Below are 27,026 nucleotides of genomic sequence, written 5' to 3' on the forward strand. Positions count from 1 at the left end.
TTAATTTATCCTTCCTCCCCCCATGTTTCCCCTTTGGTAACCATAAGTTTGTTTTCTAAGTCTGTGAGTCTGCTTCTGTTCATTTGTATCATTTTTATTTATCACTTATCACATATAAGTGAAATCATATGATACTTGTTCAAATAACTTAGTTTTGAATTAATTTACTTTGGATTAATTTATGTTTGGAAAGGATGAAGTATACATTCTGTGAGTGGTGTAGGAAACAAATTTCCTTGGAAACACACAGATTCTAAGTTAGGAAGAGAAGACTGTATCTTACAAAAGAGCCCCTGGTTTAAAGGCTAAATGGCAGGTTAATTAAGCCCCATAGTTATTCTTCTCTGTTTCAAGGATATGAATTGTCTCCATCCTCCCTCATTTATAATCACATCTATCTCCAAAACTGCATCTTTCAGCAGAGATAGTCATTGCTTGTTCAGGTATCTAAAATATTTTTTAAGAGTTGTTCTCTAATTTATTCTGAATTCCCTCTTAGGGTGGTTAACTTGTCCTGACTTGCAAGGGACTTTCCCTGAAAGTACTAAAAATCCCATGTCTCAGAAACTCCCTTAGTCACAGGCAAAATAGGACCTTGGTCACCCAATCTCTATCTCCCTTTTTTTACATTCATGACTTTCTATTTAATTGTCATTATAGCTCTAGTGCTGAGACCAATTAAGCTAAACCAGAAAGTAGTTGACAGGTCTGTCAGTGGTGGTTCCTGAAGTGTCATCCTCAGCCCAGAAGCAGCAAAAACATGGGGTATTTGTTAGAAATAAAGATATTCAGGCCGCAGCCCAGACCTGGGAACCATAAACTCTAAGGGTGGTAATCAACAATCTGTGTTTGATTAAACCTCCAGGTGGTTCAATGTATAGTAAAGTTTCGGAACCACTAGTTTACAGGAACAGGATGATTTTTGATTCACAAAAGTTTCCAACATCTTGGCTGCATCGTTGTTGGATGCTGTGACAGCCAAAAGAGCACAGAGAAAATAGAGTGAAAGAAAATTATAAGGTGAAAATGATTTAGGATGAAAACTTAGGTTAGCAGGTCAGAGATTTGCTATTTATATCGCTGTGCCGATGTTCAGTCTAGTGCCTTATGGGGGTACGAGCTCAACTTTTGAAAGAAAGGCAAATACCTAACAGAACAAATTTGTTGACAGCAGCCTCTGTATTTATCAATTACCAAATATCTAGCAAGCTCTGTTATAGTTGCATATGGAGTATATTAAATATAAGCCGTAGGAGTAGGGAATACAATCCCCATTGACTTTGAGAAACTAAGGCTGCAATGTGATAAGATATTGATTGAGATGTCATGTTGAGGTGACACTGGGATATTAAGTCATAATCCTTTACACACAGCTGGCGAGACATGTCAGGCTCCTGCCCTAGAATGAGTCTCTCCCTGTGAACATGAAAGAAAGAAATGAGGGCAAACTATCTGGTAAAGAAAAAAATAAGACTAACTCTAACCAGCTTTCTCTCCTTGGAACAGAGACCTTGCCTTCTGGGGGACAGCCTCAGGCCAGTCATAAGCCCAGCGTCTCAGAACCACTGTGGAAATGAGCCGGGTTTGGGGCACAGACACAGTGTCGCGAGAGCACCTTTCAAAGTGGCAGCCCACAGCCCACAGAGAAGATTGTGGTCCACAAGAGTTCTCACACACACACGCACACACACACACACAGCTGCTAACACTTAAAATTTGGAAATTGCACATGAAACTTTCTGGCTTTCACCAAAATAATAATCAAAGCATCTGGTAAAACGGGGCATCAATTTCTAAGATGGCTGACCAGAAGTGTACAATGAACTCCCCCATTTTTGTGGAGTTATGTGCTCTCCAGTTTACCAGAGTGAGTAATTCTATCAGTGTCAATTGCCCAGCTTCACTCCTTTATATTGTCTGCCTTTTCCTGTTGGGTGTGTGTGTAGGGCGGGGTGGGGGGGGGCTGGGAGGGGGGCTGTCTACCGCCTAGATTTATGCTGCTTTTACTTGGTGAAATCCCAGTTTAAGCTACTATTATGTAACGGCCTAAATGGGAAAAGAATTTGAAAAAGAATAGATACATGTATACGTATAACTGAATCACTTCATTGTTCACCTGAAACTAACACAACATTGTTAACTATATTCCAATATAAAATTAGAAGTTTAAAATAAATAAATAAATACATAAACAAACAAACTAGAGGTCTTCATTCTGAGGTCAAGGACATTTAAGGTTAGAAGATACAAAGTAGGTCTCAGCTTCCGTTGGCCAACTGTTGGATCCCGCCTAACTCCCCAGGACCTGGGTAATTCCTGCTGAGCCCTTGGTGCTTCCAGAGCCTCTGATCTCCCTCCTGCTTGGCCTGGTCCTCTTGCCTTCTTTCCTTCACGTTAGCCACACTCTCTACTTCCTGTCCCAAGTCAAGCATCCTTTGATCAGGTTCTGACCACCACCACCTTCTGAGGGCTTCTGCATCATTCGCTAACCTGACAACCTGATTCTCTAGCCTTCTTACCACACCCCCCCCCCCAATTTTAGGAATTGATAGGAATAACCTAAATTCCTGATAAATGTTCCTATAAAATGAAAGTAATCTCACGTTACCCTCTCAAATCACATGATCCTCTTAAAAAAATGGCCGATCCCCATGAAACTAATGAGTCCTGGCTTCAAGAGGAAAAATCCAGAAGTTGAATCAGCTCTTTCTTTCAACAGGCTCTGAAAATAGTTTTCAGCAGAATAATTTATGTTCTAAGCTGCACCTGGTGTACACGGCCCAAAGTGAGTTCAACAGATCAATCACCAGGATCCCTGAGTCTGAATCTACTCTTGATGTAATTGCCTCAAACAGATGGTAGATTGGGCAGCTTTGGGACACATCTCAGAAGTTGCAGTTAGATATTTTTGTTATGTAAGTTTTTGAAATCGCTTGCCTTCCTATAATTTCTGATGCACAAAAGACATGGGAACTCTAGTTCAAAGGATGTAAAGGTAGAAAGAATTACTCACTTGAGCCCTTAGGACATTAAGAGTTTTAATCAGTGGATCACTTTTTGCATGGCACTTCCATATAACAGAACTTTGGAGGTGTGATAAATTTAGAGTTTGAAGTACAGGTATTTTTCTGGTATTTTCTGGTGATGCCTCTTCCTGCTCTACTTCCTCAAAGAGAGCAAATCCATCGTTCCCTCCCCTCTTGTGGTATTGGAGCCCTGTCACTCTAGTACACAAATGACATTGTGTTTACTTTTGTTTTTTTTTTAATTTTATTGAAGTAGAGTTGATTTACAATGTTGTGTTAGTTTCAGGTGTACAGCAAAGTGATTAGTTGCACAAATACATATATTCATTCTTTTTCAGATTCTTTTCTCCCTGTGCTATACAATAGGTCCTTGTTGGTTATCTATCTTATATATAGTAGTGTGCGTACGTTCATCCCAAGCTCCTGATTTATCCCTCCCCCGCCCCACGTTTCCCCTTTGGTAACCATAAATTTGTTTTTGATATCTGTAAGTCTGTTTCTGTTTTGTAAATAAGTTCATTTGTGTCATATTTTTAAAAATTAGATTCCACATATGAGTGATATCACATATTTGTCTTTGTCTGACTTACTTCACTTAGTATGATAATCTCTGGTTGCATCCATGTTGCTGCAAATGGCATTATTTCGTTCTTTTTTATGGCTGAGTACATCATGTTTACTTTTTAACCTCCAGTGATTAACACAGGGTCTGACGCATGAGCGTTCAGTCAGGTCCACCCCAAAAGTTTCAGGGCCAAGACAAGAGTTCAAATGGAGACCATGCACTGTATAGCTAAATGTTTACAAGCTGTACCTCAAGCTTCCCTGGCAGCGCCCCAGCCTTTACCCAGGGATTGCCTTTGTGACCTGAAGGTCAAAGAATCTCCCTGCCTGAGTCAGCCCTGAGCCCTACCGAATGATAACACAGCTCTGCAGGAACGGGTCAGAAGCTGTGCCCCAAGCCAGTCCTCTGGGTGGTGACTGGACCCACCCCAATCAGGTAGCCCACTGGGGAAGTATCCTTCCTCCCCAACCTCATTTTGTGGACTCAGGATTCCCAAGCAATTTTAAGCATTTCCTGTATCACCATAACAGAAAGAGGGAGGGAATGTTTTGGGGGGACTTTGCCTAGACATACCTTTCGGTGATTTGAGGTGATTGGTGATTTGAAAACAAACCTTTTTCTCTGGTTTCCAGATAGAGGCTGTGATCTCCTTTTACCTCTCAACATACATAGCCACACATGCACACACATAGACGCGCATGCACACACATAGACACGCATGCACACACATAGACACACATGCACACACATAACCACACATGCACACACATAGATGCACAAATCATAAACATCTATGCACACAATCACACACAAACCTGTGAACTTTCAGACTCGATACTCTGGCCTTTGGGGCACCAGTCCAGCTCTCACTTCCCTTTCTAATTAAAATTTCCATTTGCTCAGCTGGTTATCAAACTGTCTCAAAAGTGTTTTTATAAGATCAAAAAAATGCAAAAATAGACTTTTGTTTCAGTGGCCTGTGATACGTGGAGGCCAGTGCAGGGGCCATTCCTGCCTGTGTCTAAGAGGCTGGTACTATGCCCGGTCAATGTTGATCAAATTGGATGAAATCCAGAGGAAGGAAACCACCAGTAATAATTTCTAAAAACTTGGGATTTTTAAATTTTTGTAATGAAGCACCTTTTTATACTTCAGAATGTCAGCATATTTAAGAGGAAGCAGCTGTTCTCACTTGCTAGCAAGCCTGGTTGAGACTTCATTTCACACAGAGAAGAAGGAAATAAATTGTGTATCATTCTGAGTCTTCAGTCTAGCAGAAAACATGATGATTATCTTTGGGACATACTATTAATTTCTGTTACCTGGGAGGAAACTTAAATAACTCACATCTGGTTCTCTCAGTTGGGTTATGAAGTCTGTAACCAAGAGAATAAATTTCTTACCTGGACCATATAGCTTGGCTGTTTCATTTTATTATCTATAATTCAAGTTGTTGATTATTTCTGGAATCTTTTCTTATGCTTTTTGAATTTTTTAAAAAAGTATTTACAGTGTTTTTATATAAGAATGAGGGCCAAAATGGGCCACTCTGAATACTGACAATTTTCCTTTCATTCTCCACTAAAGCCCCATTCCACAAAGTATTAACAATCTGTTCTGATGTCAAAGCCAAATAGTGACAGTTACAATAATGAATGTTTGCCCGAGGGCACTGGTGGAAAAACGGCACAGAAATGCAAACCCCAGCCATCTCAAACCGTTCCTTCCCACTGGAATGCACCCATTCTTTTCGACTCCCAGTCACATAGATTGTTCCCATTGGGTCATTGGTTGAATAGCGCAAAGAAATCTGAATCTGGGAAACATTAAGAAAAGTGAATCGTTATTCTAGTTTTGCATCTTTTGGAAAAGACAAAAGAAAAAAGTGCAATAAGGAAGGCTTGTGCGTTACTCTTATCATTTTGCAGAAGAGGTTGTTTGAGAGCTGTAGGTTTTTTTTTCTCCTCTCCTTCTAAATGGACTCCAGCAACTTAATACATTAGCATAAATGGATGATTGGGCATACATGATTGACTCTAGCTCGGGCCAAGTTCAGTTTTTTTTAAGTCAAATTTTTAAGATTCTATCTTCCAACACTCATAATAAATCACGACTAATTGGAATTAACTGAAAGGGATATAGTCAGTTCTTTTACAAACAAAATCAAAATTTTAGCAATGAAAAATAAATGAAGAGCTTGTGCTTCTGAGCCAGACTGTCTGAATTCAAATCATTGTACTTCAGCTGGCAGCTCTGGCATTGCGCAAGTTCCCAAATCTCTCCATACCTCAATTTCTTCTCTAAGATGAGGATAAAAATGGTATGCCCATCTTTGTTTTTTTTTAATTGACGTATAGTTGATTTACAGTGTTGTGTTAGTTTCAGGTGTTCAACAAAGTGATTCAGTCATATATATATACATATATATGTACATATATTTATATATTCTATATTACTTTGTATATTATATATTATATATATATTATTTTTAAGATTTTTTTCCATTATATGTTATTACAAGATATTGAGTGTAGTTCCCTGTGCTATACAGTAGGTCCTTGTTTATCTTTTTTATATATAGTAGTGTGTATCTATTAATCCCAAACTCCTAATTTATCCTCTTAGTTTTTTATGAGGATTGAATGAGTTAATACCTATAAATGCTTTGAAATTGTTTTTACCATCATAAGCTATAATTGTGTTTTGTTCATTCATTCATTCATTTATTCATTCATTGCTTTCTTTCAATAAATATTTATTGACTGCCTTTTTATGCCAAGTATAAGTGCAAGGATATAGCAACAGACAAAACTGATAAAGGTTGTTAAGTTTATTATTATTATTATTCCAAGTCATTATGGGATGTCTCATGAACCACTCAGCACATAATGGGCATCTATTATCCTTCCCATCTCCTAGCACAAAATAGCGGCTCAATAAATGTTGATGGAGGGAAGTTCAAATACATGAGTCACTGCAACATAGAATAACAATCTGGAATTGCAATAAGGATTTGGAATTGGGAGATGCAATGTCAAGTCCCAGTTTTACTGAAATTTCCTAATCTAAAAACCTAGAAAGCTATACCATGAAACCACTAAGATCCCTTTTGACTATGATTCTAGAAAGTAACTGAAATGATGCACTATTTGTTGACTGGTTATAATTCTATTTTTCTTAAAATAAATAAACTTCTAATTTTCGTCTCCTTTAAATCTACAGAAAAGGTACAAAACACGACAGAGGGTTCCCGTATATGCTCTCAGTTTCCCTTATTATTAGCATCCCACATTACTATGGTGTATTTGTCAAAGCTAATGAACAAATATTGATATATTATTACCTGGAGTCCATACTTCATTCTGATTTCATAAGTTTATACCTAAAGTTTTTTTTGTTTTCTTTTTTATTTGTTTAAATTACGTAAGTTTCAGGTAAACAGCATTACAATTCAACATCTGTATACACTACAGAGTGATCACCAACATAAGTCTAGTTACCACCCATCACCATATAGTTGACCCCCTTTACACATTTTGCCCACCTCCACCCCCCTTCCCCTCTGGTAACAACTTATCTAATCTCTGTATCTATGAGTTTGGTTTTGTTTTCTTTTGTTTGTTCCTCTGTTCTGGTTTTTTAGATTCCACCTAGGAGTGAAATCATATGGTATTTGTCTTTCTTCATCTGACTGTTACAATTGTGTGTATGTACCACATCTTTTTCTGAATTTAATTTCTTATTTTATATTGGAGTTTAGTTGATTTACAATGTTGTGTTAGCTTCCTTACGTTCTTTTTTTTTTTTTTTTTGCCCCAGGATCCCAACCAGGGACACCACATTATATTTAGTAATCCTGTCTCCTGAGACTTGTCTGGACTGTGACAGTTTTTCAGACTTTTCTTGTTTTGATGACCTTAATATTTCTGAGGATTCTTGGTTAGGAATTTTGTAGAATGTCCTTAAATTTAGGTTTGTTTATGCTTTTCTCATGGTTAGACAGGGGTTATGAGTTTTAGGAGGAAGATCACAGAGGTAATTCTCATCACATCCTAGCAAGAGTATATGCTATTAACATGATCAATGATATAAAATTTTATTTTAATGACTGGATAGGTGTTATGTATAATTGGTAATTTAATGTACCATACGAAGGAAAATATCTTTGCTCTATGTAATTTTCTATGCAAAGTACAGTCATCCTTATCTGCGCGAGATTGGTTCCAGAACCCTTGTGGTTACCACAATCTATGGATGCTCAAGTCCCTTATATAAAATGACGTAGTATTTGCATATAACCTACACACATCCTCCCATTTACTTTAAATCATCTCTGAATTACTTACAATACTTAATACAATGTAAACGTTATGTAACTAGTTGCAAATACAATGTAAATGCTATGTAAATTGTTGCCTACCCACAATAAATTCAGGTTTTGTTTTTTGGAAGTTTATGGGATTTTTAAAAAAATATATTCGATCCTTGGTTGGTTGAATCCGCAGATACAGAACCCCCAGATACCAAGGGCCAACTAAATGAAATAGTTGATTCTTTTGTGGCATAATCTTAAAATATACTTACTTTACTTTAAAAAAAGAAAGTCCTCTTTACTACTGGCAAATGAAGAGTAAGTGAAAAATTCATGTCTTGTTATAAATTAATAGTACTCATCTTTGTGGACTCAAGATCTACATATGAAATTTAATGTCAAGAATATAACTGTTTGTATTTCTTTCAAACTAACCACAAGCTTGAGAAAATTCGCAGATCTTTGTTCAGCTATGTGGTCTGAAAGATGCAACAAAGTAAGAAGTGCCGAAGTTAAGCATTTTGATACTAATTCCCCTAAGCCTGTCTCCTGCAAGGGACTTGCCTTAAGAAATATCGATATTAATACTTCACTAAGCCCCGGACATAGACAGTCTGGTGTCTCTAATCTTTGGTGTCCTTGGTATAAATGTACATTATCCTCTGGGATTAGGAATGACGCTGATGTAGCTGTCACAGAGATTGGAAGATCAATGGTTATGTTTATTCTATACTTTTGTTATGAATTTCACTGTAAATAGAGAAGTTGGCTTAAGATTACTATAATCTATGCAATGTAAAATTTTCGGATCAAGACATAAAATAAACATTGTCAATCCAGAGGAAAATTGTTAGAAGTAGGGTACTACTAGGGATATCCTTATTTAGATTTAAATGAAATAAACACCTACAGTATCACACTCTGGCTCCAGCAAGTGGCCACAATAAGTTTAATTATACCTGTCTTTATGGTTGTCACTTCCCATAGAACTGATCATAAAAACAATTGAGTGGTTTTAGCCCACTACTCTTTGTGACCTTACTATGGAGGTTCATTATTATGGCCAAGAGCATCATTCACAATACATTTTTCCCCAAATCCCTAATTTCTTAATTCCATGAAACAGTGTGTCCTGACTCACCATATACTACTTGTGTGACATTTGGAAGTTTCCTTAACTTCTGAAATTTCTTCATTTTCAAAAGTATGTGTGACGGTTAAATGAAATTACATATATAAAACACTTAGCAAATGAACTGGCCATTTGCTATTTGTTCACAGACACTCATGCACATGCTTTCAAGGAATAATTTCCGGTTTGCTGGGCGCAATGATGCCTACTGGACCATCTCAAGTTGGTTGTTGTGTTTTATGCCATATCTAGAGTCTCAGAAATATTTTCTGGCAATTACCTGATATTTTAATGTTGGTATCTTAGTAGGCAAGTAAACACTAATCAGGAAGTGGGCCTCTCAGTGTTCAAGGAACTAAATGTATTCTGGTGGCAAAATTCGGTGTTAGGATAATTTTATTTATTTTTCTCTAGCCATGAGAGAGACTAGTCATGGCACTATGTTTCTTTTTTTTTTTTTCTAACGTGGTTGGAGGATATTCTCCACGACACTGCAGGGGACTTACTTAATGGTCTTACAGCTAAATAAGTGATTAAAAGTATAGGAAGTGTCAGGCAAAGGGTAGAGCCAGATGAATCGTTTTATACAATAGCCCTCAACATGAATCTGAAAAAGAATATATATAGATACACACATATATAAAAGTATATATTATATGTATACATATGCACACATATATATATAACTGAATCACTTTGCTGTACACCTGAAGCATTGTAAATCAACTATATTTCAATAAAAAAATTTTTAATGAAAACTAATTAATTAACTTAAAAAAAAAACAAGAACCCATTTCTCTTCTGATTGACTAGTGTGTCTGTTGCCATATTTGGGAAAGAAGCCATAAGCAACCTCACCCATATTCCCACCTCTCTCTCTGGATCAAAGGGCAAATCCAAGTTACAAGGCATCTTGATAACATAAACTAAAAAGAAGTAAGCGTTTATGAGGACAACACTTCATTGCAGGTAGACCACTGTCCTTTACAGCCACTGCCCACTCCATTTATCATGGACTTTACAGTGTGGCATTGGATAGTGACCACAGCAGCATATGGAATGAGAAACAATTCCAAGAGCAGCTGTGGCTGGAGAGACAGCCTGGGAATAGTTTGAATAAGAGGTTAAGAACTAGCCAGCCAGGAGGCAGCAAAAAGTAATATAAAAATAGAAAGCACAGGGCATAGGGCTCATTTGCAATTCATTGTTGGGTATGGCAGACATTGCTGACATCGTGTTAACTAGCCTGTTTGGGTTGGGAGCTGTGTACACCCAAGTGAAGTTAGGACAAGGTAGTCTTACTTTGGAGGTTGACCTCTCCAGCTTCAGAATCAGACTTCAGAGGCAGAAGGGTTGTAGGGTTACAGCGCATCAACACTTTCTTGGTCATCAAGCTCTTGAAAGCTGTGACATTACCGTGGTGTGACCAGTCTGTGAATTCCTTATAAAGAATGGCTGTTGATGTTTGAATACTTTTGTGTCACAAGCTCCCTGAACACAGCCTGGTGCAGAGCATACATTTAATAAATTATGCTAGATTAGAATTCGTCTTATTTGTATATGGATGACTTTTGTACCTGTCCAATATACAACTCTTTGTGAATAAGGCAATGATTTTCTAAACCTTTGATCTGGACAAAGCGATATGATATCAGGGTTCTTTATTTTTCTATATTTTGCACAAGCATACACAGGAGGAACAGTACCTATTTTACCTATTTTTTAATTAAAGAAAGAGATGTAGAAGGAAAATAGAAAGACAAGTAGTAAAGAAAAATTAAAATATCTTAAAAACATTTATCCTCCATTTTATTTTTTTTAAGCCATCCTTGTAGAAATATACAAAGCACAATGCACTGTAAAGATTATTTTACTAAGGCCATATGTTAACAAGAGAAATTTGTGAATATGTTTATTTGCCCCATGGAAAAACATTAAAGCCTATTTGTATATATTTTCTAGAATTGTCCGAATGTGTTATATCAATAGACAAAACTATAAGTGGTCATCTATGTACATTTCCTCAGGAGATGATTGACACATAGTTGACAAGCAGCAATTGCTAGCTGTTCTTATCAATATTAGCAGAATGTAATATTAGTGATACACTTTCGAATAGGGAAAGGTAATACCACTGTTTTTGCCTTTTCTTCTGTGCTACTTTGACTGCAGACAGTACCACAGGGACACCAGCAATATCAACGACGACAACTGTGGAAATTCGCAAAAGCAGCGTTATGACAACTGAGATCACTTCTAAAGTGGAGAAAAGCCCCACGACAGCCACTGGCAATAGCTCCTGTCCTTCCACGGAGACTGAGGAAGAAAAGGCAAAACGGCTGCTTTACTGTTCTCTATGCAAGGTTGCTGTCAACTCCACCTCACAGCTGGAGGCGCACAACAGTGGTGAGATGCAGCGATTTATTTTCTGTCTCAACAGCTCTGCAATTATCTTCCTCTGAATAGATTAGATCTTTTGCAGCAGGGGACAGAGGGGGAGGCAGAAAACTGGCAATTATTACATGGAATTGATTAACCATTAAAAAGTAAAAATGACAAACAAAGTGTCATTTACAGGGGGGCAAGGAAGGGTTTCCAGGGCTCCCTTGCCATGCTGTATATGTGTTTGTGTGTATGGATGTGTGTTTGTGTTTTATAAACATTAAGAGAGACACTAAAATATAATTCTGAAGTGTCAGCTTTGCATTTATATGATTTCTAGATTGCTATGTTACTTCCACACATTTGCTTGTAACTGAAATTTTCTGAAGTTGCACCAATAATATAGTTGCAAAAGTTGGTTGCATAACTCCATTCACTTTTGGTTAAAAACCTCCCTATTATGGTTTTTATGGCAAATAATGTTGTTTGGGCTAAATCTATATGAGCTGGACAATTAAACTTAAGAAAATACTTCTTAGAGGCAGCCATGATGTCTACATATAATATTTTATTTATTTTTTCTGACAACGTAAAGATACTATTCCTTTGTTTTGACTGAGGCTCAGAGAAGACACATGACCAGTTAGGTGACAGAGCCATTCAAACCCAGGTCTCTCTAACTAACACTAAACTTTCATATAGCATAACAGAAAATACTGGTAAGCCGGGATGGAATTCTCTCCTGATATATTTTGATTCCATCTACCTGCTCTTTCTATACATCTATGTTTATATCTATATCTATATTTAAAGATGTTATATATCTATATCTAAACCTATCTAACTAGATACAGATATAGAGTATATCTGTATCGATTAAATAGATAAAGATTTTATTGTTTTATTTGTTTATTTATTTATTTATGTCCTGCCTGAGATTTTAGCCAGCCCTTTGTCCCAAGATCAGTTTTTCTCTAAAAGACTGGGTTCATTGCGAGGACTCTGTCAGCAATTACAATAGAAAAAGAATCATTTGTGAATCATACCCTGAGTTAATAGTGCAGCTGTGTGTTGATGGCGTCATCAACCAATCATTGTGCTGCACGCGTAATATTCAAGTACTGACTTCAAGACTCTAAGGGGGTAATTGCAGAAGGAGGACAATTCTTTCTGCACACATCCTTCTGCTGCAGGCAACATGAGTTGTAGTCAGGGAGAGTTCATGAGTTCAGGGGCTGGGAGACACAGAATAGCATCTGGCCCCAAGTCAGAGTCTGTATCATTCAGATTTGTCCACTGTTTACTCCTGCGAATATGTTCTTCCTGAATGTGAGATCACTGGGAGAGCATGGGCATCATTGGAAATCCATTTACTTTTCCAGAATTCTTGATCATCCCCCCATAGTGACAGAGAAACACATTCATTCTGAGGGAGGATCTATTTTGACAGATAAACAAACCATAGCCTTTGAGGTTGGAGTTAATTTACGAAGAACTTGGATGTCCTTTCCAAATTCTGATCAGAAACATCTGATTAGGAGGCAAAGAAGGGATGACTTATTTGTTTATATCACATCAGGTCAACATTTTCCATATTACAGTTCTATGGTCATCTCTGGTTCATGTGTAAGAATTGCCGTTGGAGCTTTATGTATATATATATATTTTATATGAATGTAAAATATATCCGTATGTTTATATATAAATGCATTTATATTTATTTAAATACAAATATATATATATATATATATATATATATATATATATATATATATATATATATATATATATATATATATATATCCTACATCCTGGGATTCTGATTTATTATATATCCAGGGCCTGGGAAGCTATAGTGTTTGGGAAAAGAAAAAAAGCAAAACAAAAAACCTGGCAAGTGTTTTGCAGGCAGAGCTGAGAACTAGTGTAACCTTCTCACCTGGGAGTTTAAGACATGATTTTGATTGTCACCCTTACTTGAATCCCTTTCTAAGGGTGTCCCCTCCAAGCCTTCAGCCCAGTCGGGGGACTGTGGCCACTCCCCTTCCCTCCAAGGTGCTGCTTGGGGTTCTTGGTTCCTGTATTTCCCTTCCTGCCTCAGAGATCTTCCCCTCGGGGTGTGATATTGGTAAACCTGCGGGGTGATTGTAGAGGGCAAGGCTCTGCATATGTCCCTCTCCTGTCAGGAGTAGGAGTGGACCTTGTAAGTCTCATCATAGGATTATTGTGGTGGGTTCTAGTTTGGGTTCCATGAGAAGCAGACTCTGAGACAAGGATGTCAGGGCAAATAGGTTTTAGGGAGATGAACGGAGCAGGTTAGTGGAGTTGGGAAAGGAGATAGGGCAGGGAAGGCGGCCGGCACAGCCAGCTACCAATGTGGGCAAACTGGACCTTACCCACCAAAGCCGGTCCACCGCCCAGCTTCCACTCTTTCACCCTTAAAACCTTCAAGTGATCACATAGAATGACAGAACTAAATTAACTCAAATTCTGTGTCTTATCTTTACAATCTCAGGACTATCATTATTCATTTATAATCTGCTGTTTTCATGAAACATAGGTAGTAACCCAAGGGCATGAACTGCAGCCTTTGTGAGCTCAAAGGATTTCAAACCGCTATGAAATGATTAGTGAAACTAAAGCTTGTAACCGAATTTGTGTGTTTCTGGGGATGACCGTAAAATGGAGAGTTCTACAAACTAATTTCCATGGAGCAGATGATGTGCTAATTTAGTATATACTAAATCTCAGCAGTAACCACCGCCATTGTTTAGAATATAGACCAATGGAATATTCTTTAGGGAAGAGTCCTTATCACCGACATTATTTAGAGTTACCAGATCATGGTGCTGGTGGAAAGCGGACCCCCTTTGGATAGTCCATTTAATCATTGTTCTCTAATTCTCTTTAAGGACCCCCTTCCTAGCTACACACAGGGCAGACCACAATCACCACCCCACCCACTGCATCCTTCACTCACCCCCACCCTGTCAATATAACTTTAAAAGACTTCTCCAATTACTTCTTAGAGCCAGATATTAGGAAAATACTGTTAAGATTGGGCTGTGTTTTTCGGGACACCAAGTTTGAATATCAATTTTGCTCTGAAGTAACCAGCCTGCAGCATGGGGAGATGTGTCCTTTGCATTTAAATTGTAATTCTAAGTGTTTTTCTTCTTTATTCTTTTAGAAATACATCATAGGCATGGAATCAGGGCTATAGCACCGAGCGCAGAGTTATGCACTTATGGTCTGTTCGTGGGAAGCCAGCCACCTTCAAAACATGTTTTTCTCTTAATCTTGGAAAATGCATTTTAAAAAAAATTTTATTGAAGTTTAGTTGATTTACAATGTTGTGTTAGTTTCAGGTGTACAGCAAAAGTGAATCAGTTATACATATACATATATCCATTCTTCTTCAGATTCTTTTCCCATATCGGTTATTACAGAATATTGAGTAGAGTTCCCTGTGCGATACAGTAGGTCCTTATTGGTTATCTGTTTTATATATAGTGATGTGTATATGTCAATCCCAATCTCCTAATTTCCCTTCCCATGCCGTTTCCCCTTTGGTAACCATAAGTTTGTTTTCAAAATCTATGAGTCTTTCTGTTTTGTAAATAACTACATTTGTATCATTTTTTAAAAATTAGATTCCACATGTGAGTGATATCATATGATATTTGTCTTTCTCTGTCTGACTTACTTCACGTGATTCACAAAACAGTCTAAGAGTGCTTGAAACACCCTAAGAGGACATACTCTTTTCGAGAGATCTGGAAGGCTCCTTTTATTTGAGTGTTATAGACATGTATTATAAAAGATATGTTTTGTCTTTTTCTTTAAAGAAATTACCCCCAAACATCCTACTAGGTAATGCTTTGCTTAGCTATTTTTGATGATTTTCTCTATATAATTGAAAAAAACTTTGGAATGTTTTATAATTAGCCCTCATTACTAATTTGGGCAGATTTTTCTGGTAATGACTTAAAGTGGTAACATTTGATCATTTTCACTAAGCTCATTCCAGCTCTTCTGTCCCTACACAGAGCTTATTTTTAAGCTCACTAAGTTTTAATATATAGAAATGACATGTTATCAAAGGATGGAATTTCTAAATTTTTGCCTAAACACAAAATCAATGTTAAGAAGAAGATTTACTAAAATTTCTTGAGCACGTGGGCATGCCAGAAATAATGCTTAAGATAAAAAATGCATCTAATACAATACTTCAGTAGAGGAGATATTTTTTTTTTCTATAGCTACAGACATCGAGACACAAGTAAATTGAAACTACTCAGCCGATAGAGGTAAATTCTGACTTATACCATTTCAGAGCCTGAGCTTATAAATCTCTTTCCAGAGAGTTTGTTGTGTTTGTTGATCTTTATAAATATCTAATACTTCGCTAATCTTCACTGATTGTCTACCATGTGTTGCTCACTGAGAGTATAAATCTGAGCAAAGCACAGGAGTTGCCTTTTAGGAAGCCCTGGTCTAGTTTGTGCCTCTGTGTTCAGGAAGAGAATGTGTAAAGACTTGTTTCATCCAGAGATCTGTCCTTTCATGTTTCAAGTAAAAAACTCATTTAAGCCAGTCAACCAGGGTGGTCCATGTTTATGGCCTTATTATTATTAAGGCCCAAAGATTATCTGCCACTCCTCTTCAGCATCTTCTGGGGTAATGGTAAGACTTCAACTGGATGGGAAATACAGATACAGACTCTTCTATCACAAGTCTGCTGTTGTGCCTTCTTCAAACTTTCTACAAATGTTTAAAAAACCAATTCAGCCCCATAGGCCTCCATGTTACGCATGTTCACGCAGGGCATACTTGAGCAGGAGAGCTGTACTGTCTAATATGATAACGACTAGCTTTAGGCGGCTATTTAAATTTAAATTAATTACCTGTTCAGTTTCAGCTGCAGTAACCTCATATCAAGTGCTCAAGAGCATCTCTGACTAAAGGCCGCCATATTGGTAGGTACAAATCAAGAACATTTCCATCAGCAAAGAAGTTTCTATCAGGCAGTAGACTGGAGCTACAATTCTTTTTCCTTTTTTTAAAAAAATTTTTATTGCAATATAGTTGATTTCCAATGTTGTGTTAGTTTCAGGTGTACAGCCAAGTGAATCAGTTACACATATAACTACTCTTTTTTAGATTCTTACAATTCTTCTTTTTTTTAACATCTTTCTTGGAGTTTAATTGCTTTACATTGTTGTTAGTTGCTGCTGTATAACAAAGTGAATCAGCTATGTGTATACATATATCCCCATATCCCCTCCCTCTTGCGTCTCCCTCCCACCCTCCCTATCCCACCCCTCTAGGTGGTCACAAAACACTGAGCTGATCTCCCTGTGCTATGCAGCTGCTTCCCACTAGCTATCTATTTGACATTTGGTAATGTATATATGTCCATGCCACTCTCTCACTTCGTCCCAGCTTACCCTTCCCCCTCCCCTTGTCCTCAAGTCCATTCTCTACATCTGCATCTTTATTCCTGTCCTGCCCCTAGGTTCTTCAGAACCATTTCTTTTCTATGTTTTAGATTCCATATATATGTGTTAGCAAACAGTATTTGTTTTTCTCTTTCTGACTTACTTCACTCTGTATGACAGACTCTAGGTCCATCCACCTCACTACAAATAACTCAATTTCGTTTCTTTTTATGGCTGAGTAATATTCCATTGTATATATGTGCCACATCTTCTTTATCCATTCGTCTGTCGATGGACATTTAGGTTGCGTCCATGCCCTGGCTATTGTAAATAGAGCTGCAATGAACATTGTGGTACATGACTCTTTTTGAATTATGGTTTTCTCAGGGTATATGCCCAGTAGTGGGATTGCTGGGTTATATGGTAGTTCTATTTTTAGTTTTTTACAGAATCTCCATACTGTTCTCCATAGTGGCTGTATCAATTTACATTCCCACCAACAATGCAAGAGGGTTCCCTCTTCTCCACACCCTCTCCAGCATTTATTGTTTGTAGATTTTTTGATGATGGCCATTCTGAATGGTGTGAGGTTTGCATTTCTCTAATAATTAGTGATGTTGAGCATCCTTTCATGTGTTTCTTGGCAATCTGTATATCTTCTTTGAAGAAATGTCTATTTAGGTCTTCTGCCCATTTTTGGATTGGGTTGTTTGTTTTTATGTTATTGAGCTGCATGAGCTGCTTGTATATTTTGGAGATTAATCCTTTGTCAATTGCTTCATTTGTTACTATTTTCTCCCATTGTGAGGGTTGTGTTTTCATCTTGTTTATGGTTTCCTTTGCTGTGCAAAAGCTTTTAAGTTTTATTAGGTCCCCTTTGTATATTTTTGTTTTTATTTCCATTTCTCTAGGAGGTGGGTCAAAAAGGATCTTGCTGTGATTTATGTCATAGAGTGTTCTGCCTGTTTTCCTCTAAGAGTTTGATAGTGTCTGGCCTTACATTTAGGTCTTTAATCCATTTTGAGTTTATTTTCGTATATGGTATTAGGAAGTGTTCTAATTTCATTCTTTTACATGTAGCTGTCCAGTTTTCCCAGCACCACTTTTTGAAGAGGCTGTTTTTTCTCCATTGTATATTCTTGCCTCCTTTGTCAAAGATAAGGTGACCAAATGTGTGTGGGTTTATTTCTGGGCTTTCTATCCTGTTCCATTCATCTATATTTCTATTTTTGTGCCAGTACCATACTGTCTTGATTACTATAGCTTTGTAGTATAGTGTGAAGTCAGGGAGTCTGATTCTTCCATCTCTTTTTCTGCTTCTCAATATTGCACTGGCTATTCGGGATCTTTTGTGTTTCCATACAAATTGTGAAATTTTTTTTTCTAGTTCTGTGTAAAATGCCATTGGTAGTTTGATAGGGATTGCATTGAATCTGTAGATTGATTTGGGTAGTATAGTCATTTTCACAATGTTGCTTCTTCCAACCCAAGAACATGGTATATCTCTCCATCTGTTGGTATCCTCTTTAATTTCTTTCATCAGTGTCTTAGAGTTTTGTGCATACAGGTCTTTTGTCTCCTTACGAAGGTTTATTCCTAGGTATTTCATTCTTTTTGTTGCAGTGATAAATGGGAGTGTTTCCTTAATTTCTCTTTCAGATTTTTCATCATTAGTGTATAGGAATACATGAGATTTCTGTGCATTAATTTTGTATCCTGCTACTTTACCAAAATCATTGATTAGCTCTAGTACTTTTCTGGTAGCATCTTTAGGATTCTGTATGTATATAGTATCATGTCATCCGCAAACAGTGACAGTTTTACTTCTTCTTTTCTGATTTTGACTCCTTTTATTTCTTTTCCTTCTCTGATTGCCATGGCTAAAACTTCCAAAACTATGTTGAATAATAGCGGTGAGAGTGGGAAACCTTGTATTGTTCCTAATCTTAGTGGTACGATGTTGGCTGTGGGTTTGTCATATATGGCCTTTATTATGTTGAGGTAAGTTCCCTCTATGCCTACTTTCTGGAGAGTTCTTATCATAAATGGGTGTTGAATTTTGTCGAAAGCTTTTTCTGCGTCTATTGAGATTATCATACGGTTTTTATCCTTCAATTTGTTAATATGGTGTATCACATTGACTGATTTGGATATTTTGAAAAATCCTTGCATTCCTGGGATAAATCCCACTTGATCATGCTGTATGATCCTTTCAATGTGCTGTTGGATTCTGTTTGCTAGTATTTTGTTGAGGATGTTTGCATCTATATTCATCAGTGATATTGGCCTGTAGTTTTCTTTCTTTGTGATATCTTTGTTTGGTTTTGGTATCAGGGTGATGGTGGCCTCATAGAATGAGTTTGGGAGCGTTCCTCCCTCTGCTATATTTTGGAAGAGTTTGAGAAGGATAGGTGTTAGCTCTTCTCTAAATGTTTGATAGAATTCGCCTGTGAAGCCATCTGGTCCTGGGCTTTTGTTAGTGTTGGAAGATTTTAAATCACAGTTTCGATTTCAGTGCTTGTGATTGGTCTGTTCATATTTTCTGTTTCTTCCTGGTTCAGTCTCAGAAGGTTGTGCATTTCTAAGAATTTCTCCATTTCTTCCAGGTTGTCCAATTTATTGGCATATAGTTGCTTGTAGTAATGTCTTATGATCCTTTGTATTTCTGCAGTGTCACTTGTTACTTCTCCTTTTTTCATTTCTAATTCTATTGATTTGAGTCTTCTCCCTTTTTTTTGATGAGTCTGGCTAATGGTTTATCAATTTTGTTTATCTTCTCAAAGAACCAGGTTTTAGTTTTATTTATCTTTGCTATAGTTTCCTTCATTTCTTTTTCATTTATTTCTGATCTGATATTTATGATTTCTTTCCTTCTGCTAACTTTGGGGGTTTTTTGTTCTTCTTTCTCTAATTGCTTTAAGTGTAAGGATAGTTTATTTATTTGAGATTATTCTTGTTTCTTGAGGTAGGGTTTTAGTCCTATATACTTCCCCCATAGAACTGCTTTTGCTGCATCCCATAGGTTTTGTGTCATCGTGTTTTCATTGTCATTTGTTTCTAGGTATTTTTTTATTTCTTCTCTGATTTCTTCAGTGATCTCTTGTTTATTTAGTAGCATATTGTTTAGCCTTCATGTGCCTGTAATTTTTACAGTTTTTTTCCTGTAATTGATATCTAGTCTTATAGCCTTGTTGTCGGAAAAGATACTTGATATGATTTCAATTTTCTTAAATTTACCAAGGCTTGATTTGTGACCCAAGATATGATCTATCCTGGAGAATGTTCCATGAGCACTTGAGAAGAAAGTGTATTCTGTTGTTTTTGGATGGAATGTCCTATAAATATCAATTAAGTCCATCTTGTTTAATGTATCATTTAAAGCTTGTGTTTCCTTATTTATTTTCATTTTGGTTGATCTGTCCATTGGTGAAAGTGAGGTGTTAAATTCCCCACTATGACTGTGTTACTGTTGATTTCCCCTTTTATGGCTGTTAGCATTTGCCTTATGTATTAAAGTGCTCCTATGATGGCTGCATAAATATTTCAATTGTTATATCTTCTTGGATTGATCCTTTGATCTTTATGTAGTGTCCTTCTTTGTCTCTCATAATTGTTTTTACTTAAAGTCTATTTTGTCTGGTATGAGAATTGCTACTCCATCTTTCTTTTGATTTCCATTTGCATGGAATATCTTTTTCCATCCCCTCACTTTCAGTCTGTATGTGTCCCTAGGTCTGAGGTGGGTCTCTTGTAGACAGCATATATACGGGTCTTGTTTTTGTATCCATTCAGCCAGTCTATGTCTTTTGGTTGGAGCATTTAATCCATTTACATTTAAGGTAATTATTGATATGTATGTTCCTATTACCATTTTCTTAATTGTTTTGGGTTTATTATTGTAGGTCTTTTCCTTCTCTTCTGTTTCCTGTCTAGAGAAGTTCCTTTAGCATTTGTTGTAAAGCTGGTTTGGTGGTGCTGAATTCTCATAACTTTTGCTTGTCTGTAAAGGTTTTAATTTCTCCATCGAATCTGCATGAGATCCTTGCTGGGTAGAGTAATCTTGGTTGTAGGTTTTTCCCTTTCATCACTTTAAATATGTCCTGCCAGTCCCTTCTGGCTTGCAGAGTTTCCTCTGAAAGATCAACTGTTCACCTTATGGGGATTCCCTTGTATGTTATTTGTTGCTTTTCCCTTGCTGCTTTTAATATTTTTTTCTTTGTATTTAATTTTTCATAGTTTGATTAATATGTGTCTTGGCATGTTTCTCCTTGGATTTATCCTTTGTGGGACTCTGCACTTCCTGGACTTGATTGACGAGTTCTTTTCCCATATTAGGGAAGTTTTCAACTATAATCTCTTGAATTATTTTCTCAGTCACTTTCTTTTTATCTTCTTCTTCTGGGACCCCTATAATTTGAATGTTGGTGCATTTAATGTTGTCCCAGAGGTCTCTGTGACCATCCTCAATTCTTTTCATTTTTTTTTCTTTATTCTGCTCTGCGGTAGTTACTTCCACTGTTTTGTCTTCCAGATCACTTTTCCGTTCTTCTGCCTCAGTTATTCTGCTCTTGATTCCTTCTAGAGAATTTTTAATTTCATTTATTGTGTTGTTCATCATTGTTTGTTTGCTCTTTAGCTCTTCTAGGTCCTTGTTAAATGTGTCTTGTATTTTCTCCATTCTATTTCCAAGGTTTTGGATCATCTTTACTATTATTACTCTGAATTATTTTTCAGGTAGACTGCCTATTTCCTCTTCATTTGTTTGGTCTGGTGGGTTTTTACCTTGCTTCTTCATCTGCTGCATATTTCTCTGTCTTCTCATTTTGCCTCACTTACTGTGTTTGGGGTCTCCTTTTTGCAGCCTGCATGTTCGTAATTCCCGTTGTTTTTGGGATCTGCCCCCAGTGGGTAAAGTTGGTTCAGTGGGTTGTGTAGGCTTCCTGGTAGAGGGGACTGGTGCCTATTTTCTGGTGGGTGAAGCTGAATCTTGTCTTCCTGGTGGGCAGGACCACATCTGGTAATGTGTTTTGGGTTGTCTGTAAACTTATTTTGATCTTTGGCAGCCTCTGTGCTAATGGTTGGGGTTGTGTTCCTGTCTTGTTAGTTGTTTGGCATGGGGTGTCCAGCACTGGAGCTTGCTGGTCATTGGGTGGAGCTGGGTCTTAGCATTGAGACAGAAATCTCTGGGAGATTTCTCGCTCTCGCCGACTGATATTACTTGGGGCCAGGAGGTCTCTGGTGGTCCAGTGTCCTGCACTCGGCTCTCTCACCTCAGAGGCTCAGCCCTGACCCCTGGCTGGAGCACCAAGATGCTATCAGCCTCACGGCAGTGAATGTGGCTGTCTCCATTATGAAGTCAGATTATAAGGGTCTACAATAGCTGTTCAGCTACAACAGGCTGACTTGGAAGCACTTTGTCTACGAAGCTCTCTCCAGCAGCTGGTGGCTAAAGGAGTAGATCTCCGTGTGTGCTGCCAGAACCTTAAACGTTTATATAGAGGTCTTCACTGGGTTCAGTCACGGATTTGGTACAGATGGTCTCAGGAACATCTTACTCTCTCAAGGCTGTGTGCTTGAAACTGCTCCTAAGCCTGAGGGTCTACAAGCTGCAGGAAGACGAGACCGCCCGGGGCGGGCTGCAAGCTGTGATTCTTGCCACGAACCCTGCTATTGCTGTCATGGAATCCAGCTTCCCCTGCTGCTCTGCAATGAGTTTTCAGTGAAGCTTTCTCTCTGTGCTGATGAGATTCCTGCTACTTGACTTGCCCAAAGCCATAGAGCCCTTAAATGTTGGGGTTGTGATGCAAACCCAGCCAATCTGGCTCCAAGGTCGGTGTCACCTCACCCTAAACGCCTCACCCCCACGAGCCACCTCCTCAAGCCCGCACTGCCACAGGAAGAGTCGCCTGCATTCTTACAATTCTTAAATAATGTACTTTGGGGTTTGCAGTATGGGTGATTTGGGATATATTACCTAATAGCAAAATTTTATGTAGCTGTGAGCATGCAGGGTTTAGTTATTTCGTGTTTGGTGGCATCCCACGGATGAACAACCACAATAAGTGATTTCAGAGTTGTGTTGAGATGTGTTTTCTTGCTGTGTACTTTTACGTGCTGTGCTTGTTAAGAGTGGTTTCGTGCGCAAACCAAGTAGAATGTTCAACCTACATTATTTTTTCTACTCGAGCCTAATACAATGTCACTGATGTTTAGAACATTTCAGGAAGTTTGCACATGAAACTGTTTCCCTGCTGAGGGCATGCGGCTTGAAGGTGAAAAGTGGGAGGGCTTTTGCTTTTCACCTTATGCTTTTCTGTGCTCTTTGAATTTTCTAACAAAGTGTTACTTTCATTTAAAAAAGAGAAAACTGAACTAGTTACACAAAAAGTAAGCAAAAACACTGCTTTTATAAATAACTAAGACAACATCATATCTGTTATACTATGGGAGTGTCTAATTTGTCCATTTATTGAGTGTTTATTATGTGAAAACCTTTTTGCCGGGTTCTCTTGGGTAATGGATATGAAAGCAATGGAGCATTTTTCTATGCTTTTAAGGGCCTTGTTTCTAAGTAGCAGAGATGGGTGCAAATAAGGATTGTTAAATGCATGTCTAAAGCAGCACAGGATATCCTCCATCTTCCTTGTAGTCCATTGTTATAGATAAAAGAGTCTTTCTGGATGCCTGAAAATTCTCCTCATGTGCTGGTATGTCAAGGGTTACTGCCATATCAATTCCACATGTTTATCTCCCCATCAAGCCCAGCCAGTGGTCCGCTTACTGGTTCCCAGGGTCTGCAGAGCTCTTTCCCGAGCTGTCTTTGGACACCGAGTCCATCCCCACTGGTGCTGTGTGGCTTGCCTCCCCTTCTGTTCCCACTTCATAGCTCTTCCTCAGAGGACCTGTCTGATGCTAAAAGCAAAGTTCTCCTCTCCTCTGTTTCCCTTGTCTCTACTTTCACCTCTGCAACTTGGACTTGTGATGCATTACTGATGAATCAACAAATTACTTTCAACCAGGGAGCTAACAAAAATAACACAATTTTTTACTCATTTGGGGCATTCCTTGGATGCCATTCTGGGTGCTTACTGTTTGTTGATATGCTGATAAAATAAACCAAAGATTTCATTTCAAAGACAAAATAAAATTAAGATTGACATGGAAAATACCTAGTATATAAGAGGTCAGGGTCATAAAAGGTTAATTTGACACTTAGAGGATTAAAAAAAAAAGAGAACATGGAGGCTTTTGATGCCAATTGTACCCTTCCGGTGTAGAGATTCAAAACAACTTTCTTTCCTTAGGACACACAGAGTTGGACTATAATGCCATTTTACTGAATGTTATAAATAAACACATCAAAAAGCACCTTTGCATTTTGGTGTTTGTATGGAGGCTGACCACTTCCCTGCCCATGTATCTATAAGCTGGAATCATCTGAACTTGTCAATGAGAAGGTAACTAAATTATCATTGGCAGTCACGTGGGTTTGCTAAGGGTCTAGTCTAACACTATTAAATCTCATCTCATGGGCATTCTGGAAAGTTGAACTTTAAGGTATTGAAATTTATTTTATAGACAGGTGAATTTTGCAGACTCTACCAGGATACGTTTCCCTATAAAATGAATCCCTCTGAAACTTCCTTTGTACTGTTTAGACAGTTAATTTGACAGCTTGAATTGAGGCTTAAAAATAGCCATATTTTGTACTTATAATACTCCTTTTGAAAATCTATCCTAAAGAAATAACCTTAGCATAGATTTTAAAAGATTAACAAGTAGGATGTTCATTACAAAATAATTATATAGGGAAAAAAAAGAAAATAATCCAAATGTCTAATATCAGATAAGGGGTTAAATATATAACGTTCATGTATTGTAAGCCTATGCTGTCATTAAAAATCATGTGCATTTTTAAAAGTATATATAATTCCAAGGAAAGTTCTATACAAAATTACTTTAACTAAGTTACACAAACTTTTTAAAATGCACATATACAAATAGAAAATAAAAGACTGGTACATGATGACCACCATTAATATTTTGATATGCTTCTCCTTGATGGAATTCTGGGGTTTTTTTCCATTTTAAAGAAATTTCTCCAAGTTTCCTGATGACCTAAAGAATGATTGATTTAATTTTAAAAAGTCATTTGCCAGTTTTCTTGCTCACCTACCTTTCCTTTATGCCAGTACCTAACTTAAGAGCCATCTAAAAAAGGAAGTTCTAAAGATGATGAGGAATTAAAGGGAAGGCTAGCCTCTATTCACTCTGCACCACATATTATTTTGATTTTTGCAGATACAATATCTTGACCCAAGGCAATCAAAAGCAAACAAATAAAAAAAGCAAACAAAATCAATATTTCTAGGAGCATGATGACTTGCTGCATTTAAACTGTGGTTGGAGAACGGTTTCATATTTCAGGAATCATGGACGCTTCAAATGAAGGTCATTATCAGTGTTGGCCTTTTAAAAGTGATGGGAAGAAAATAGTCCATTTAAAGTACAGAAGCAGCTTTGCAATGGCCCTACTGTGCAATCACAGGGGAAGGCACGAGCCTTGCGAGATATTTACACATTGTTGGAACCTGAGGTATTCAAACCTGCCATCACAAAGCCACTGTCATTCATTGTAGCATCCTGGTTCCAGGTCCTCTGCTGAGCAGAAAGGAGCATTACAAGAAAACAAGGGAAAAGGGGATTTGAAAGACTCAAATTAAAATCCGAGTTTAGAAAAGACTGCATTAACAAAATAGAAAAATTAAAGGTACTATGAGAGATTCCTGTGTAACTGGAATTCAGCTAGCTCAGACATCCTTAGTGGATTTCTAGCTAAATCCCCGTAGCCCTAAGGACTTAGTTAGAAATCCACTTTCTGCCTGCCAGTAACTTCAAGTAGTGTTTGCTTTGTGAACTGGGCAAATAACTTAACCTTTCTGAGTCTCAGTTTGTTATCTCTTAAACGGGCATGATAGTAGCACCTAAACTCATGGGTGGCTATGAGCAGGTAAATAATTTATCACAATATGTGCAATGTTTAAAAAGTAAAATAAATATCAGTTCTCTTAATAGTCACTATTTTTAGATTATTCATGCACATTTGATCTCTCAAAAATATAAATGCTTGAAAATTAAGAATAGTACATCTTTCCTTAATTGTAGCTGTACTTGAAGGAAAAACAGCTACCTTTACAGGCTGTTCAAGCTTTAAGATCTTATAAAATGATCTAATAGCTATTTAATTATGACTGACAAGCTGTTACTAGATGCAGGATGTCACATTGCACAACCGTTCCACTCTACGTGATGATGAATAGTAACCCCAGAGTCAAAGCTATTAACTGAAGTTTTTCACCCAGTCTCAGCACAATTTTAACCACATGTGTTTGGTGTGTGTGTGTGTGTGTGTGCACGTATGTGTAAGGCATGCATGAGTGTGTATATTTAACTTTCCTATCTTTACTAGCTTCTGTGGAGAGACTACACTGAAATAATAATGCTAATGACACAGTGATTTTTCTGAGAGGTTGGGTATTTCTCCAATGCTCACATATCTTCTGTTTCTTTCCGTCCCCTAGGGACAGGACATAGGTGGGTCTTAGCTTGCCAGAGATAATATGGAGAATGTCTGTTTTCTGGATTTTTACTTACTGTTGCTATTGGGAGCAACTTACTATTGGGAGCAACTTTTTTGAATTTCTTCTCCTCCTCCTAACCCATCTGACACTCAATCCTGAGGCAAGCCACCCACGCCTGACTTTTTTTTGTCCTCCCAGGCAAGATGAAGTACTTCCATATCAGTGAATAGGTAGAAACAGTTTTCTGATCCATTCTGGTTGCCACTATCAAACGCCAGGTCAAATCACATAAGATATTAACCAGAGTGAGTCAAGGGGCCTTCAAGAAAGTCAGGATGAGAATTTGTCTCCTACTGACTGCTACTTAGACATTCCTAAGCCACAGCGACCCCAGGAAAGCTTCTCAGTTTGACTATAGAGGTTGCATGGGAAAAAAATATTTTGATAAAATCACCTGTTTGGATAGAGAAGGTTGGATAACCCTCTACTCACATAGTGGCACAAAAGCTTCGAATCTGTAGGAAGATGGTATAAATGAAGGTAGGACAAAACAATGTGTGTATGTGTGTGTGTATATATATATGCAT

At 37.6% G+C, this 27,026-nt stretch overlaps 1 protein-coding gene across 2 annotated transcripts in view; it reads left to right on the forward strand.

Moving 5' to 3' along the window:
• The window catches only part of ZNF385D (zinc finger protein 385D), a 315,750-nt gene that overhangs the window by 277,232 nt on the left and 11,492 nt on the right, over positions 1-27,026 (forward strand). For both annotated transcript variants that reach the window (XM_068547297.1, XM_068547298.1), the window contains exon 5: positions 11,208-11,441. In XM_068547297.1, coding sequence (XP_068403398.1) covers positions 11,208-11,441 — 234 coding nt within the window. The remainder of the gene's footprint in view (positions 1-11,207; positions 11,442-27,026) is intronic.

The sequence above is a fragment of the Eschrichtius robustus genome, chromosome 6, assembly GCF_028021215.1.
Source record: "Eschrichtius robustus isolate mEscRob2 chromosome 6, mEscRob2.pri, whole genome shotgun sequence".
In the NCBI taxonomy this organism is placed as follows: Eukaryota; Metazoa; Chordata; class Mammalia; order Artiodactyla; family Eschrichtiidae; genus Eschrichtius; species Eschrichtius robustus.